This window comes from Arachis ipaensis, chromosome B7 (genome assembly GCF_059453495.1).
Source record: "Arachis ipaensis isolate K30076 ecotype BB chromosome B7, ASM5945349v1, whole genome shotgun sequence".
NCBI lineage: Eukaryota > Viridiplantae > Streptophyta > Magnoliopsida > Fabales > Fabaceae > Arachis > Arachis ipaensis.
The window spans coordinates 3,755,065-3,774,641 of NC_142442.1; the positions used below are offsets into that span (position 1 = coordinate 3,755,065).

The 19,577-nt window shown below is 33.6% G+C and overlaps 1 protein-coding gene and 1 pseudogene across 1 annotated transcript; one reads left to right on the forward strand and one right to left on the reverse strand.

The window, feature by feature from the left end:
- The first annotated feature begins 4,018 nt into the window (after positions 1–4,018).
- On the forward strand, positions 4,019–5,633 carry LOC148550176 (blue-light photoreceptor PHR2 pseudogene; annotated as a pseudogene).
- Positions 5,634–7,786: 2,153 nt separating this feature from the next.
- On the reverse strand, positions 7,787–11,051 carry LOC148550177 (uncharacterized). The gene is made up of 4 exons (XM_088493443.1): positions 9,246–11,051; positions 8,413–8,928; positions 8,176–8,253; positions 7,787–8,095 (listed from the first exon to the last, which is right to left on the reverse strand). Exons 1-4 carry the CDS (start codon positions 11,049–11,051, stop codon positions 7,787–7,789), a joined length of 2,709 nt encoding a protein of 902 aa, XP_088349569.1.
- Positions 11,052–19,577: the final 8,526 nt, after the last annotated feature.

Genomic DNA, 19,577 nt, shown 5'->3' on the forward strand with positions numbered 1-19,577 from the left:
ACAGAAAATAGTGGGGACTGTTTTGAGAGGAATCATCTATTCAGCAAGTAAATTTGTTAACCAGACCAACTCCCCTTCATAGGCAGCTAGACTCCTGAATTCTGCCTCTGTTGAGCTTCTACTGATCGTGGTCTGCTTCCTGCAACACCAAGTAATCAAATTAGGCCCTAAGAAAACACAATAACCTGTTACAGACCTTCGATCCTCCAAGTCTGCTGCCCAATCTGCATCAGCAAACCCATAAAGCCTATAATCTGTGCTTGGATGGATCAAAATTCCATGCTCTTTTGTGCCTTGCAGATACCTTAACAGCCTCTTTACTACCTTCCAGTGAGCAAGCAAAGGACATTGCATAAATTGACTTATCTTGCTTACTGCAAAAGATATGTCTGGCCGTGTGATACACAAGTATTGCAATGTTCCTACCACAATTCTATATAGTTTTGCGTCATCAAACTTCTTAGAACCACTGGACAGCAATTGTAAGGATGAAACCATAGGTGTAGCATTGGGCTTGCTTCCCCATGCCTATTTTAGATAACAAATCAATTATATACTTGGTTTGGGATAGATGAAGTTGACCTTGAGGAGTCTTTTTAACCTCTATTCCCAAAAAATAACTTAGCTTCCCTAGATCTTTTAGAGAAAAAACTTTATCTAACTGCTGTATCATGTTAGCTATGTCACTATTATGGCTACCAGTGATAATGATGTCATCTACATAACATAAAATGTACATCACCGAATCTGGTTTATGTCTAATAAAAAGAGACGAGTCTGACTTAGAACTGCAGAAACCAAATGAGTTTAGTGTTGTACTTAATTTATCAAACCATTCCCTAGGTGCTTGTTTTAAACCATATAGAGATTTATTTAATTTACACACATATGAATCAGAGTTTGTTTCAAAACCAATTGGTTGATGCATATAGATAGTTTGATGAAGATCACCATTTAAAAATGCATTGTTAAAAATCAAATTGACGAATTGTCCAATCGTGTGATAAAGCAATGCATAAAATAAGTATCACAGTTGTCGGTCTAATCACCGACTAAACACTTGTTCAAAATCAAAGCCTTCAAATTGGTGAAAGCCTTGGGCAACCAATATGGCTTTGTACTTCTGAACAGTACCATCCGGCTGTCTTTTAACAGCAAAAATCCACTTACACCCAATGATTTTGGTATTGGGTGGTGTTGGAACTAAGGTCCAAGTTTTGGTTCTCATCAAGGCATGAAATTCCTCATTCATGGCATTGTGCCAATGCGAAAATTTTAAAGCAACAGCTACAGATTTTGGGGGTTGATCAAAATAGTTATTAGTTAAAATAGTTGTTGTTGTTAAAGCTTTTGGTCTTGATGAGCCAGTTTTGGACCTTGTTAACATAGGGTGAGAATTTTGCATATTAGAAGAAGTGATGGAGGTATGAGTATGATTATGTTGAGATTCAGTTTCCAATGATGGAAGCTGACTCTCTATACCTGTGTTGAGTTCCATTGAAGATGATGGGACAGTAATATAGGCAGGGTCATCAGTGGTTGGTTGTGTTGGGAATGAATTGAATTCCTGTCCGTGATGCTGAGAGAGGTGACTTGTTGTAGTAGGAGGTGGTTTCACAGTAGTGGCAGTTGATTTATGAAACAAGGCAGGACCTTCAGTGTGATGATATTGAGCAGAATTAAGAGCTGAACCTGCATTATCAACTAGAAGCAACTGTGTATATGGAAATTCAGATTCATCGAATATCACATGCCTAGTAATATAAATTTTTCCACTTTGTGACAAGCATTTATAGCCTTTGAAGTTAGGTGCATAGCCTAGAAAAATACATTTAAGAGATCTGTGTTCTAATTTATGTTTGTTATAAGGTCGAATGTATGGATAACAACTACTAACAAATATTCTAAAGAGAGTGTAATCTGGTTTCTTGCCAAATAATTTTTCATATGAAGGCAAATTCGACAGAACCTGAGTTGGGGTTCGATTAATTAAATATGTTGAAGTGAGGACAGCTTCATCCCAATACACTAGAGGCATTGATGCAGTAGAGAGCATAGCAAGACTCATTTCTATGAGATGCCTATGCTTTCTTTCTGCAGTCCCATTTTGTTCATGAACATAGAGACAAGAAAATCGACGAAGAATACCTTCAGATGCTAAAAATTGAGAAAAGGCATTAGAGGTATATTCTCCTCCATTATCTGTTTGTAACTCTTTAATCTTATAACCAGTCAATTTTTCTATATATAGTTTGTATTGTTGAAAAGTTTTAAAGACCTAGACTTGTGAACAAGTAAAAAATAAAGGTATATCTCGAATAGGCATCAATGAAAGTCACATAATACTTGAATCCAAGATGGGAAACATATGGTGCAGGCCCCACACATCAGAAAAAACAAGATCAAGAGGTGCAAAATATAAAGTATTGGATTCTTGAAAAGGTAACTTGTGCATTTTTGCTTGTGCACAATTATCACAAACATGGATACCTGAATTAACATTCTTATTTGGTGTCTGAATATTACATTGAGATAGTACAAGTTTAACAGATTTTAAAGATGAATGTCCTAGACGTTTATGCCACAAATCTAAAACTGAACATGATATAGTAAAAACAATAGGAGAATTTGTTGATTGAGAAGGGGGAGGCACAACAACATGGGTAAATTGATATATCCCTCCTCTACGTATACCTTGTAAGAGAACTTTCTGTGTAAAATGACATTTAACAAGGCAGAAATTAGCATGAAATTCAAAGTATACATAATTGTCCTGAGCAAATTTTGAAATACTAATTAAATTCTTAGTGATATGAGGTGTGTGTATCAATTGTTGTAACTTAAAGAATCGTTTAGAGTCTAGAGAATATAAGAAAGAGTTGCCAATGTGAGAAATAGAAATAAATGCACCATTACCTACTTGAACCTGTTCAGGTCCGGTGTATTATGAACATGTCATCAAATTTGATTGGTTTGGAGTAACATGATGTGAGGCCCCAGTATCCGGGTACCAAGCAGGGTCTGAAACCAAAGTTGGTACTACAAGAAAGGCAGTAGGATGATGGAAAGATGATGCTGGAGGTGGAGGGATAGTCGAAGCTGATGATGAACCTTGTGAGGAGTTGGATGAAGTTAAGGTATTTGGGTTATAGAATGAATTCCTAGGCTGCGATGCTTGATTCTGAGATGGGGGAGGTATGTCTTGGTTGAATCGATTGAAACAATGCCATGCTACATGTCCAAAGCGACCACAAACCTGGCACTGCGGTCTATTATTTGCAGAAAATGATCTTCCTCCTCTGCCAAATCTACCCCCTCTGCCTCTACTAAAGCCATTACCTCGAGATGAGTTTTGAAAAGTTGGAAAGGAGCTCTGAGTGATGTTTGGTTGAAGCATTCCAGAATTATTTCTCTTGAATCTTTCGATCATGTCATCATGAGACATGATTAGGTTCTTTACTTCAACTAGACTGTAAATTTCTGGTTTAACATTGATAGTAATAAGAAGATGTTGATAATCTTCATTCAACCCTTCCAATAAAGCCTCCACATGTTTTTGCGTAGAGTGGGGTTTACCTAAAGCTGCAAGACAATCCGCAACATTCTTGATCTTAAAGATATATTCACTGGCTGACATAGCTTGTTTCTTTATCAATTTCAATTGTGCTTTGAGTTGCTTAATCTTGTACCTAGCTGATTGTGCAAAATAGTCTTCAATTTTCTGTCATATTTCATAACTGAGTTTGTGACCCACCATTTTGTTCTTGAAAGTTTCATCCATTGATGCAAGCAGCCAAGAAACCAAATGACAATCATCTTGCTTCCATTGCTTGTAAGGAGATGACTCAATTCCTGCTTCTTGATCAGCAATGATGAAAATTATGGAGGAATGCATTCTTTGATGAGATGATCTTCGTAACCTTGCCCTTGAATCACATTGAAGGCCTGTTGCTGCCAAGTTTTGAAATTAGTTTCACACAGCTTATCAGAAATGGGATTGAATGATCTTTGTTGATAGATGAATGTTGTAGCATTGTTATTAGTGACTGGATTGGTGACAGAAGAATGGGTATTGGAAGATGTGGGAGGAGAATCGTTCTCAGGAGTCATGGATCTTTCGAACCTTCAAGCTCTTGATACCATAAAGGGTTTTCTATGAAGAAAGCTTTTCACAGCAAGTAAAACAGAGGAAGAAAAATGTGAATCTGTAAAATTGATTATTAGAATAGAAGCCAACACTTTACACAAGTATTCTCAGATTTATATAAGCTCAAAAGAAAAATCAAATGACTCAATAACTAACACCTAAATACCTACCTTATCACTTAGTAGCTAGGTTACACTTTCTTGACTTTTCTTGAGCTCATCTTGATCTTGTTTTACAATACTACCCTTAACACAAGTCTCCCTATCATTGGTAAAAAAAAAGTGAGGTTGAGTCATTCTATTCAATTTCCAAACTATGATGTGGACAAGTTAGGTTGAGAAGTCCATTTTTTGTTGCATCAAGAAATTTGATAGAAAGTAAAATCATTCTCTTTGTATTCAATTTCAACTTATCTTTTTTATTTTTATTTTAATTTTAATGTATCTTTTTTATTTAATTTTAATTCATGTTATTTTGTTTATCTTTTTTTCATATCGAAATCAATCATATTTATTTATGTATAAAATTATAAATACATATATGTATTATTTAACTTATTCTTAATATATATTTTATATTTTAATATATATTTTATATCAATAACTGATTTATTTAGTGGCTGAATTTTGTATACATATAATATAATTAAAAATTATTTATATGAAAACAAAATTTATAAAACTAACCTGTATTAATGTATTAGGGTTAAGTACTTTTTTTCGTCCCTAAAGATTAGGGTCAAAATCAAAATCGTCCCCGACCTTTTTTCTTATTAAAATCATCCTTAACGTTCAAAAACACTTTAAAATCATCATTTTCGCGCTAAAAAGACAAATTTATCCTTATAAAAAATAAATTATAAAATAAAAAATTAAACTCCACCAACTGTAGTGGCTTCATTATCCCTGTCTCTCCATCTTCCTCCCAACTCATTTCTTCTTCCTCATTTCTTCTTCCAATCAAAGATTCAAACTTTGTTCTCTTCCCAACAATCTAATAAACTCAAAGTTCCAACCCAAACTTCTTTCTCACCCACCTTTCTCTCTCTACACCAACCCCATTTTCTCTCTCCTCAAACTCCATTAACAACAAGCTTTCGTTCAAGTTAACAATCTCCCATAATCTACTCCAATACCCTTTTCCTCTTCTCCCCCACCGCACTTCTGACCTCTTAGGCGCCACCGCACTCCTGCGCATCGCCGTCCTGTGGTACTGCAACGACCTACGCGTTCACAACAACAAAACCCTAAACACCACACACAATGAATCACTGTCAATTGTACCTGTTTATTGCTTCGACTCTTTGGATTACGGCAAATCTTTTTCAGGGTTCGATAAAACCGGTCCTTTTCGCACCAATTTCTTGATCCAATTGGTTTTGAATTTCAGGAAGAATCTTTAAGAGCATGGGTCAAATCTCGTTGTCTGGGTTGGAAAATCAAAAACGGTTTTAGTTGAGCTTGTTAAAGCTATTGCTTTTGTATAAAAAAATTGTTGAATAAGTTAATTATTGTTGTTGTTTTTTTTTTGTCTTCTCTTCTATTGTTGTTGTTGATAATATTGGTGGATTATGAGAAAGAGTCTGTGGGTTGCATCGTTGTGGTAAGAGAATGATAGTGGGATGAAGGTAGAGGTGTGGGTGACTGGAGGCATATAGTGGTGGGTGGGTGAGGTTCAGAGATTTACTGGTGAGTAAGGTTGAATGGTGGTAGATAATGATGAAGACGAAGAAATGAAGATGAAGTGGAGGTGAGGGACAATGATGGTGGAAATTGGAAATTGATGATGATGGTTGGATTTTGATTTTAATTTTTTTATTTTATAATTTTTTATTTTATAATTTTTTTATAAGGGTAAATTTGTCTTTTTAGAGCGAAAAGTATGATTTTAAAGTATTTTGAGTAAAAGACATATCGGTCCCTGACCTTTTTAAAATTGGACATTTTCGTCCCTTAAGATTTGAAAATACTTTTAAGCCCCTCACCTTGTAAAATCTGGGACAATTGAACCCCTCCGTCGATTTGGGTTGAAAAACGTCACCGGAGAAGGCTGATGTGGCTGGGGGGAGTGTGACCTGTCCGTTTAGGTTGCTGAGCTGGAGGGGGTACTAAAAATCGAAGGACAGATCGATCCCTGACCCACAAAACGACGTCGTCCCCTTCCCTGAGCCCTATTTGATCAAAAACCTTGGAGGAAGACATGGGTGTTGATGCTGCGATCGTCCATGATGAGTGAAGGGAACTCTGCATGCACAAGACCTGGAGGGGGATCTTCATGGGCTGTGCCAGGAGGATGTGAGCGAGTTGGGATTGCGCCCAAGTGCTACTGTGGCGTCTACGCCATTATGTACAAGTCAAGAACGACCAGTAACCCTAATAGAGTGTTTCTTGGGTGTCCACTGTTCAAGGTAAGTGAGCGATTTTTACAGTAGTTGGATTATAGTGTGCTGGGTGTTAATGGGTGATTCACTGAAATTTTGTTCCAGGCTAAAGAACCGTATTGCCGATACTTTATCTGGCTGGATGAACATTTGAAAAAAATTAGGGCCGTCGAGTTTGAAGCCTTGGGTGCGGTGGATGAAGCTGATAGAGTAGCCATTGAAGAACAGCTGCTCCGAAATAAGGATATTGAGAAAAAAGTAGAAGAGTTGGAGAGGAAGCTGTTGTCTATGGAAAGCAAAAAAAAATTGAGTTTGTGGCATATAATTGTGATTGGTGTAGTAGTTGTTGTTGTTGCTGTATGTATGTTTAGGGTGTAAAAATGATTGATGTTCATGGAATTGGTTTTAATGGTTGATGTAAAAATGGTTGATGTACATGGAATTGATGTAAAAATGATTGATGTACATGGAATTTGTTGTGGTTGCTGTATGTATGTTTTTTTGGAATTTCTTGTTGCTGCATGCATATAATTTAGAACATTCAGACATTATTCAAGGCATTAAACAAGATAGTAATTCTGGATAGATTTAAAGCAAAACGTTAGAATGACATTGTATCTGATTTAATCCAAAACATAGCTAAACAGCATGAGTTAACTCCAAAATATCATAATTTCTGGTTGGCATGTAAACAAGTTTGCCAAGATTACTTTGCTAATAAGCATTGTCTAATGTCATGCTAATAACTAGCCAAAAACAAAACACAGAAATCATGCTGCTTTGTTCACTTCTTCTAAGACTTGAGAATTCTCTTTGTGGCACTGGTAGCTGCTTTCATAGTCTCCTTCGAGGGTCCCCTGCTGGTTGGAGTTTTTTTTGTGTGTGGTGTTGGATTTGTTGGTGGATTTGCACTTGTTGGTGGTCGAACAATTGGTTGCTTAGGTCTGAAAGTATGTGCAGCAGCATTGGAGTCTGGTTGGTCCATTCTTGGCACCTGGGATGGAGGTCTGAATGGAGTCTGTGCTGGAGCTGAAGGTTGGGCCATAAATGGTGCAGGAACTGGTGCAGACCCAGCTGCCTCCCCAGCACGAGGTTCACCCAATGTTTCACCCTGTGATTGATTTTGATCCTATGTAAGAAAGACACAGCAATGTAACCAAATGGAGTAATTAGTGCTTAAGCAGTATCAATTATATATTACTGACTAATAATAAGAAGCATAAAATGGAGGGGCTGATTAGTGCTTAACCAACTGAGGTCTAAAGCATTTTCGGGTGCCGGCTTACCTCTGGTGGAGGGGCTGATTTTGAAAGGGGAAGCAGCACCAGAGCTTGTGAGTTGTCAACTGTCTTCTTGGGTTTCTTCTTCTTTGGTTTCCAGTTCGGGTTACTTGGAGCTCCTTTACAAGTTTTATAATTATGCCCTTTCTCGTTGCACTTGCTACATGTAACCTGGAAGCTTCTTTTCAGCTTTTCTCCTTGCATATGAGCCTCAGCAGGGTCCTTGTTGCGGTTGTGCACCTTTGGCCGCCCAATAGGCCGTTTGATAGGTGGCGGGGCAGGCCTCAACTGCTCAGTTGTGGTCTAGAATTCTTCACTAGGAACGGGCTTGATGCAATGTGCATACGTCTTGTGAATGGACTCCATACACAACCACGGATGCACGTAATCCTCAACCTGGTCATGCCTCTTTCTGATAGCAGCAATAGCATGTATGCATGGCATGCCTGCATAAGCAGTAAAAGTTACATGTAAACCAGCATAATTTTACATACGAGGAAAACATATTAGTTAGGCTTAAACTCTTTACTAGTCAATTGCCAGGTGTTGCATGAACAGGTGTGCTTGATTAGATCCACGTCCACTTTCGTCTTCTTTCTGGTTACCTCAAACCTTTTTCTTTCATTGTCCCCCACCCACTCAGCTATCCACCTACTGCTTGGTTTTATCTTCATCTGCAACCTTTTCTCTTGAACTGGTGCTAACTTACCCCTATGGTGTTCTAACAATCTAATGTGCTTAGTCATCCTTCTCATTAAGTAGCACCTAATCTCCTCACACATTGTCAAAACTGGTTTTACTCTATATTTTACTACCTTTGCATTGAACACTTCACACATATTATTAGTCAGGTTATCCACCTTGGGTCCATGACTAAAATAGGCTTTAACCCAGGTGGTAGGTTCAAACTTCATCAAATATTCCCATGCCGCATTGTTAACCCCCTTCAGCCTATCCATTTTCTCCTTGAATTCTGGTTCAGTTGTACACCTAGCACACTCCCACACAATGTCTCTAATGTGCATGTCTTTGAACCTATTAATAAAGTTCTTCCATATATGCATGACACAGTTTCTATGATGTGCCCTTGGCATTACCTTTTTTAAGGCTGGCAGCAGGCCCTACTCAGATCCACCAACAATTAAACAACATTATAGGCTAACCTAACAAACTATACAACTAAGCACATTATAAGCTAAGTCAATAAACACCAAAAAATAAACAGCAAATAGGTTAACTCAATAAACACCAACATCTAGACATGTTATATGCTAATTCAATATACAACAAGATATAAACAGATTATAGGCTATTACCCTAAACATCAGCAACTAAGCAGATTATAGGCTAATTCTATCAACAACAACAACTAAGCAGGTTATAGGCTAATTCTATCAACACCAACAACTAAACACATAAAGGAGAGTAAGATTGTTACCTTTTGCTGGTCGGACATAAAGTTCCAACCGAATTGGGAGGCATCACCCAGGTCTTCCTGAAGTAGTGTAAGGAACCATTTCCATGATTCCTTTGTCTCAGATCTTGCAACAGCAAATGCCACAACATAGAACTGATTGTTGGCATCCTGTGCCACTGCTGATAGTAACTGGCCTCCATGGTATGTCTTAAGAAAGGCCCCGTCTAGATGGATGAAAGGCCTACATCCACTCTTGAAGCCTTGCTTACAGCCCTCGAAGCAGATATATATCTTGTCAAAAACAGGAAGGGACTGAGGGATAGGCTTCACATCAATTCTTGCTGTTGACCCAGGATTACTCTTGAGAATCTCCATCCCATACTCCCTGAGCTTTCCATACTGTTCTTTTTCGTTTCCCACTAGCCTTTCCTTGGCTTCCTTTACTGCCCTATATACCATCTTCGGATGCACAACTAAGTTAAACTCTTCTCTGAGAAAATCAGTTTCCTCATTAGTTGTCATATGAGGTTGACTTCCCATTCGCTTTTCCACCTTCTTACTGATCCAGTGTTGATCAGCAGCATTACTACCCAGATCTCTTGCACATGTGTGCTCAGACTTGTAAGTCTTAACCTGGAAGCATAGCAGTGTCTTGTTGTAAGATAGATGTGCCAGCCATGGACAGTTTTCACCTCTGCATGCAACTCTCACCCTTTCCTTATCATTCTTTATCCACAACAATTCTCTCCCCTCAGCTATGAACATATCTTTCACAACCTCTTTGAAGCCATCTATGGTTGCAAACTTGGTACCCACCTCAAACCTCCCCTCTCCAAATCCATAGTCTTCATTAAACACTGGAAATTCATGCTTGTCTCCCTCATCCTCTGATGACACTGGTGTGTGAAGGTCCTCAGATGCATACTCATAAACCGGGTCATCATCATCTGATTCCTCCTCATTCACATAGAGCCCTATTGGAGGCCTGTCATTGGGCTGCACAGATGGAACATCTTCTTCAGCATGCACAGCAGCACCAGTTTTTTTGGGCTTGTGATGAGGAACACTTCCTTTGGGCTTGGCTGTAGGCCTGGTTCTTTTGGGCCTCGCACTAGGCCCAGCTCCTTTGGGCTTGGCAGCTGGCATGGTACCTTTGCCACTAGGCACAGCTGCAGTCTTTCTCCCAGCACCTCTCTTGTTCCCACTTGACTCTGCAGTCTTTTTTGGCATCACTTTCTCCTTTCCTTTCACAGTGCTTCTTTTCTTTATAAGATCATTCTCCTCATCACAACTACAGGAGTCATCATCAGAACCAGTTTCAGTGCCATTCGGAGGAGGTTCATACAACTCGTCCTCCCCACTACCATTCCCATCCCCTGCTGTCGATGGTGATGACTGAAGCTCCCGCATGATACTGTCCACATCAACTGCATCATCAAATTCTTCCGGCCCCTGTTCTGCAGCAGCTTCTTCTTCCACAATCTGTGGCTCATCAACAGGGTGATCGAAGTAAATATAGAACTCGTTGATATTTGAATTCTTCAACTTGTTCTCTCGCATTTCATTGATTCCAGCATCCCCCCTCAGTATGGGCAGTCCAGACTCAAGATCATTACTGGTTGGGTCATACCAATAGACTGCCCTGTATGTTGCATACCCCAGACCCTTGAATAGTGTAACCAAATCCCCAAAATTCACAAAGTCCAAATTCATCTCTGGAAATTTCTCAACCTTCCCACCAATATACTCAAGAGTGCCACCGGGTCCTCTACCAAAATGACCTCCATGGTGAAAAACAGGTACAGCATATATATCAACCATCTGCATTATGCACAGATATAGCAATCACACATTAAACCCTAGATCAAGTGCCTGAGAATTTGAAATCAGTTAAATCCCTATAGAATTTTTTCCAGTCTTTTCCCCGAAACAGAGCAAGCGATCATCACTAACCCCAACCCCATGCATTATATTCTACCAAATACTTAAACAAGAACGAACAGTGTGATTCGACTAATACCCTTACCTCTGTAGCAGAAGGCACCTTCTTGCAAGACGAAGCCTGTCAAATCCTTCACCACCCGCAACGTCCACTGAGCACACAACACCTTCTCAACGAGTTGAAGACGTTCTTTTTTTTTGGAGGGAGAAAGAAACTGTTTGTCTTCAGGTAGGGTTTTCAGTAATTACAGGCATGGCTTCTGGGTGTTATGGGAATAACAATATGTGGAATGGGCTCAGGGATCGATCTGTCCTTCGATTTTTAGTACCCCCTCCAGCTCAGCAACCTAAACGGACAGGTCACACTCCCCCCAGCCACATCAGCCTTCTCCGGTGACGTTTTTCAACCCAAATCGACGGAGGGGTTCAATTGTCCCAGATTTTACAAGGTGAGGGGCTTAAAAGTATTTTCAAATCTTAAGGGACGAAAATGTCCAATTTTAAAAAGGTCAGGGACCGATATGTCTTTTACTCAAGTATTTTTAAACGTTAAGGATGCTTTTAATAAGAAAAAAAGATCGAAGACGATTTTGATTTTGACCCTAAACCTTAAGAACAAAAAAAGTACTTACCCTAATATATTATTAGGGTTTATGAAAACACCATTTTATAAAAGCGCGTAGCAAACACAATATATATAAATCCAAACTCAAGTACTTGAATGAATATAATGAATAATAGTACAAGGAAATGAGAGTCAAAAGAAGAAGCAGAAAGATGATAGAGTCCAAATTGAGATGCTCCCTTATTTAATTTGCAGAGCCAAAAAGTTAAGGTTGCAAGCTGGCATATATAATTATATAGTAACAGTAGTAGTCAACGCTATGGGGTAGTGGCAGTCAACTTTGTTATATTATGCATGCAAATATTGCAAACAATTACAATATTCAATTTCTTTTCTATATATGTATGTGCATGCATTCTCTCTGATCTCCTGTCTCTTTCTCACTCTGCATAATTGCATACTACGTACAGCACCTGATGTATATAAAATATTATAAGAAAATAATTTTCTAACAACCAATATAATTCTTCATATATTAAAATTTATCTCCCAACTCTATTATTTTTATATTTTTTATTTGACTCTCATTTTAACATTTGAGCTCATATTTTTTTTTTCACTTTTTAATTAAGCTAAATGTTAATAAATATTTTACGTCTAAGTGTAAATTAAAGTAACTATATATCCTATTATATATATATATATATATATATATATATATATATATATATATATATATATATATATATATATATATATATATATATCTATCAATGCAGCCAGCATCTCCAAAACTTTAGGTTAAAATAAAGTTAAATGTAGACAGGACTAGAAATGGAATAAGGTCAGACAGCTTGTTAAAAATTTTAAACCTAGCTTACAATTAACTTGACTTGGTCTGGTCTAATTTGGTAAAAAAAAAAAAATTTAGATTTATAATAAAAAAAATTTTATTTTAAGAGGTCAGATATTTAAATAAATTGTTAATAAATTATAGACTAAACTCAGGTTAAATAGACTTAATTTTTTTAATAATAAAGACTGATTTGACCTAACTTGTTTCTATCCCTAAGTAGGGCACAAACAAAGGACCACTCGGTGGTGGCATAATCATCACTAAGAAGCATGTGTTTAACATTGAATGAAGAAATATAATTTTAAAATTATTAAAAAATCTATGTTTTTGTTTACATATATATGCTGAAATTCTTTTTTTTTTAATCAATAAAAATCAAATTCTGAATCTTTAAGTTATAGAAATTTTTATACTATATCATAAAATTACTTCTAAAATTTTAATATAATAAAAAAAGATATATAAATAATTATATATCTGACAAATACTAAAGATAGAATAAATATTTTTAAATTATAATGCATTAAGAGAGTTGATTGTTAACTAATTGGGCTTCTTAATAAACATTTGATCAAGAATGCATTATTTTTAAAAAAATGTGCATATATAGAAAATTATGTTGCAAAAACGTTAATCTCTTTAAATTAAAGAAGAGTTCAATTATTGTCGTGGATACTCTAACAAATAAAGAAGAAAGATGTATATTATCTTCTACTCTCTAATAATATTGTCATTGAATATTCTATTATATATATTATATTATTTAATTATTTGTATATAATTATAGCATTCGTTTTATAAGCGCGTTTTTTGTGCCCCACAGAAGCAGCCTCTAGCCACCATGTAATTAATCTCCATATATATATATATATATATAGATAGATAGGGTCCCCACACGTTAGATATCATTTTCATTTTTATGCCAAGACAAAAAATAAAGAAAAGTGTTTACTTAATTAGCTTTCTTTAATTTCTGTAGAAGCCCTTCATTCTCCTTTCGTTATCAAGAATTAATAAATGGTAAGGAATGAAAGTGGATAACAAATTAAAAATTCTAGCTATTCAAAGAGTTGGAATTACAAGAAACTATATGACCAAACTTTTATGGTAATTATCAAAACATATATAAATACTCAAAGTGTTTTTACATAAAGATAATAATTAAAAGGGCAAATCACAATAATAAGCCAAGGGTAAAAATAATTTACGTGAATAAGCCAAAATAAAAACTGCTTCATGAATCCACCAATGCACGTTTATATGTAGTTCGAACCAGCTTGGTTCGAATTCTATTTCTACATAATTCGAACCAGCTTGGTTCGAATTACACACAAAGACACGCACACACTAATTCGAACCAAGCAGTAATTCATAGTATAATTCGAATAATGCTGTTAAAAAATTAATAATTTATTAAAAAAATTATTAAAAAATTTATTAAAAAAATTAATAATTTAAAAATTAAAAAAATATATATATTTTATTTCATACGTTAAAATAAGCTAACAAAATATTTAATTACGAGACTTCTTTAAAATATTAATGAGCTATCAATTCAAATTCCATACAATACTTTTCTGTCTATTCTTGATAGCTCATGAATATTTTTTTGTGGTATAATTTAAATAAATTTATTAAAAAATATTCATGAGCTATCAAGAATGGGCAGAAGAGTATTGTATAGAATTCGAATTGCTCACCATATAATTTGAATCAGAGTGATTCGAATTTTCCCATGGGTAATTCGAATCATGTAATATCTCACCATATAATTTAAATAATTTTATTAAAAATTTATCATAAATATTTTTTTATAAATTTATTTAAATTATACCACAAAAAAATATTTTATTCTATGTAAAATAATTTAAAAAATGGATTAAAAAATGTTAGAAGTACTATAAAAATTTGTAATGTCCTAATAACTTAGGACATTAAAGAAATACTCTACATAGTCACTAATAATTTAAAAATTAAAGAAAAAATATTTTTATCATGTATTTACCTAAATCACTAGAATATTACAAACTTTTATAGTACTCATAACATCTTTTAAGCCATTTTTTTAAATTATTTTGTATAGAATAAAATATATTTTTTAATTATTTTGTATGAAATAAAATATTTTCTTTCATTTCTAAATTATTATTGACTATGTAGAATATTTTATTTAAAATTTGAGTACATGCATATATTTACCTAAGTTATTAGAACATTACAAATTTTTATAGTAATCCTAATCTTTTTTAAGCCATTTTTTTTAAATTGCTTTGCATGGGATAAAATATTTTTTGTAGTATAATTTAAAAAAAATTATTAAAAAATATTCATGAGCTATTAAAAATGGACAGAAAAGTATTGTATGAAATTCGAATTGATAGCTCATTAATATTTTAAAGAAGTCTCGTAATTAAATATTTTGTTAGCTTTTTTTTAACGTATGAAATAAAATATATATTTTTTTAATTTTTAAATTATTAATTTTTTTAATAAATTTTTTAATAAAATTTTTTAATAAATTATTAATTTTTTTAACAGCATAATTCGAATTATACCATGAATTACTGTGTGTGTAATTCGAACCAAGCTGGTTCGAATTAGTGTGTGCGTGTGTTTGTGTATAATTCGAACCAAGCTGGTTCGAATTATGTAGAAATGGAGTTCGAACCAAACTGGTTCGAACTACATATAAACGTGCATTGGTGGATTCATGAAACAGTTTTCGTTTTGACTTATTCACGTAAATTATTTTTTCTCTTGGCTTATTTCTGTTTTTTGTCCTAATTAAAATATAAATACGTATTATATTAATAATAATAATAATTTAGTTAAATATATTATAAAATTATTTTTATGTGAATAATCGTTTGTCAAAAACGTAAAATATGGATCAGAACAATAATTAGTAGCTCATCATAATATTCTAGAGTTTTCTTAAATTTAGAAAAAAATAAATAAAAAAATATTAAAAGTCCTATCTATCTATAACTCATCATTTTCTTGAGTGATGTTATTTCAGACGAACATGTTCTTGAATGATAATATGATTTGCATGGTCATGATGATTATTTTCATAGAGATGGGGTTGACCAATGTTCGTACAAATTTTAAAGTAGCCAATCAGCTAAATAATATAAAGTCCATTAGTTTGTGGATCACTATATCAATGGTAAGTATAAAATAAAAATATATGTTTAAGTATAAAATATAAAATACAAATTAAAATATATTAAATATAAAGTCTATTAGTTTGTGTATTGTCTGTTTCTTTTTTTTTAACTTTAATTTGGTTGATGTTTCTGCTACTATAATTTTTTTTGAAATAAACAAATGTTTATTATTAAAAAATTTGTTAGCTATGATTGTTTGTTAATTATATATGATGATGGTGGTGGTAAGACCGATGTTAATGATGATTGATGAGAATAAATTTAATATTTTGATATAAATATAAATTTAGTGTATGTTATTACCAAACAAAAGTAAAAATTTGTGTATGTTTATATTTATGTGTTATTCTATTTTTGTATCTCGTTTACTGTTTTTTAAGACAAAAAACTAAACAAAATCTACGTAAATATAATTGATTTGAAAATTTGTCTAGATAAATTTCACCTATTAATTTTCTAGGTACTCGAATTGTATTTTAAAAAAATTAAAAACGAAAAAGACAATTCACCTCGAAAAATTCATTTTTTCAAAAATTTAAAATAAAATTACAATTGGTCCCTTTTTATTTTCCCCATATTTTCGTAATTTTTCATAGTCTTTATTTTTGGGGATTTTACCCCTCAGCAAATCATATTAAATTTTTTATGCTAAGAAAAGTATTAATAGATTAGAAGATGATTGAACAATGTTTCATTCAATTCGCTCCTTCAGTTATTCAAAACCAAATGAATATGAATTATATAGAAATAAATATGACCTAAAATATGAATTAAAAAAAAAAGACATAGTGTATTTATTCGCTATTTTGTTATTATATATCATTACAGTTATACTATGCATTCATGTAATTTTTTATCGAAATCTATTCAAGTTGACCCAACATTAAAAAAATCTAATTCCATTAAATGAGCGTGTATTCACGCGTCCAAACTCCCAAAACATTTAACATTCATTCGCGCCTTTATTATGTAACAATGTTCCTTCTTCAACCTCGAAACCGCCACTGGAGAAGTTTAAATCTCTCTCAAAATCTCTCAAACCCCCGTTGTGTTCTCTGCGAAAACTGCTCCTACTCCATAATCGCGTCAAGCTTTCGAAAGGAAGAAAAAAAAAACAAACAAAAATAAGAACAGAAATTTCGCAAGGTATGAGAAAAACTGTCGTTATAAAGTTCATTTAATTTCTTTCAAAACTCACGTTTCTCCTAGTTCGATTTAAGGTTTAGTGGATTGAGTTGCTTCGTTTAGTAGATCGCCTTATTCTAAATCCACTTTTATTGCGTAACTAGGGCATATGAATAGAAAATGTGTTGTTATTTGTTTTCTGTGATATATTGATCGGTTCATTGGTGTTGGTCATTTTGATTCACTTGATTGTTAGTGTGTTCAGTTGAGTTCTTGTGCATGCAGAAATGTTTTTCTTGATGATTAAATCTTTATCACGTTTTATTCAGCACATAAATGTTGTTCGGTTTAGTGGAGTTGCTCATTTTGATTCACTTGATTGTTAGTGTGTTCATTTGAGTCCTTGTGCATGTAGAAATGTCAGAAATATTTTTCTTGATGATTGAATGTTTATCACGTTTTATTCAGCACGTAAATATTGTTTGGTTCAATAGAGTTGCTCATTTTGATTCACTTGATTGTTAGTGTGTTCAGTTGAGTCCTTGTGCATGCAGAAATATTTTTCTTGATGATTCAATGTTTATCACATTTTATTCAGCACATGAATGTTGTTTAGTTCAGTGAAGTTGCTCATTTTGATTCACTTGATTGTTAGTGTGTTCAGTTAAGTCCTTGTGCATGCAGAAATATTTTTTTTGATGAATAAATATTTATCACGTTTTATTCAGCACATGAATGTTGTTCGGTTTAGTGGAGCTGCCCATTTTGATTTACTTGATTAAAATGTGCATGCTTGTGCTTGTCAGTGTATTGAGTGAATTATTGACCAAATTTTTTTGTTCTTACAGCAAAAATGAAGAAGACAATGGTGACAAAGAAGGAGAAGCCGCGCTATAACGTAAGCATATGTACAAAATGAGAGACCAAGTGATTCAGGCATCTGAAGTAATAAGACTCCCGAAGCCATCTGCTACACTCTCTAGCCCTTATTGTAACTTCACATATGGAGATTTAGATAGTAAATAGGATATACTTTGTTTGACTGGTTGTAATTAACACTATTTTGTTTAACTTGTTTAAAAAAACAAACACTGCTTCTTTGAATGTATATATATGAATATTAATGTAAATGTTATTGGAAATCTAATGTTAATGTATATATTTGATTTAAGATGGATTAGTCTTTGTCTTGTCGGTCTGAGATGTTAATATATATATCTGTTGAAACTGTCTGGCTGCTATTTTGTTCTAGGTTCACAGTGAATACAAATCAGGGTATTTATCAAACATTAATAGCTCTAAAAACCCAAATGAATATAAATTAATACACTGGATGGACCGAAAAAGTACATATATCACTATTAAAAAATATTTTTATCAGTATTTAGTTTTAAAACGGCTTTTTGCATAATGAATCGAACACGTTATTAAGGTGAATCAACTGTATAGTACTAAATGAACGGAACATTATCCATTATATAAAATCAAATTCAAAACAACTTTCTACATAATGAACCGAACACGTTATTAAGGTGAATCAACTGTATAGTACTAAATGAACGGAACATTATTCATTAAATAAAATCAAATTCAAAACAGCTTTCTGCATAATGAACTGAAGATGTTATATTGAATCAACTATATAGTACTAAATGAATGGAACATTATCCATTATATAAAATCAAATTCAAAATACCTGTGTCTACGATTTAGAAATTATCAATTCAATTCAATTCAATTCAATTCAAAACACCTGCGTACATTCAATTCAATTCAATTCAATTTAGCAACTGCATTCCATTCAATTCGATTCAAAAAATAATCTAAAAGAGTGCTTGGATAAACTTTGAGAGAAATAAATTTATGAATCTAATACAAAAGAGTGGGCCTTTAATATTTCATCCGGAGATGTTAAAGAATTTTACTTATTGGGAAGTTTGGAAAAGAATAGCAACACAACAAATTAAAATTCAATGAGAATAACGTAGCGCAACTCATAGAAACTAATTACTTTGACGTGCTTGCTCCCTGTGTGCATATAACAGAGATTATTTGCAATAAATTAGTGGATCAATTGGAATGGAGACTCGGGAGAAAAGATATATATTTGCAATAAACAGTTTTTGGCATAATGAACCAAACACGCGTCATTATGGTGAAATAATTGTATAGTACTAAATGAATGGAACATTATCCATTATATAAAATTAAATTCAAACAGTTTTTTGCATAATGAACCGAACACGTTATTATGGTGAAACAAATGTTTAGTACTAAATGAATGGAACATTATCCATTATATATAAAATCAAATTCAAACAGCTTTCTACATAATGAACCGAACACGTTATCATGATGAAACAATTGTATAGTACTAAATGAACGGAACATTATCCATTATATAAAATCAAATTCAAACAGCTTTCTGCAGAATAAACCGAACACATTATTATGGTGAAACAATTGTATAATACTAAATGAACGAAACATTATCCATTATATAAATTCAAAACACCTGTGTCTACAATTGAGAAATTATCAATTCAATTCAATTCAAAACATATGCGTATATTCAATTCAATTCAATTCAATTTAACAATTGCATTCCATTCAATTCGATTAAAACAAATCCAAACTTCGTCCGCTTGATTCGTTTCAGAAGAATAATCCAAAACACTCTCATTCAACTGATTTGA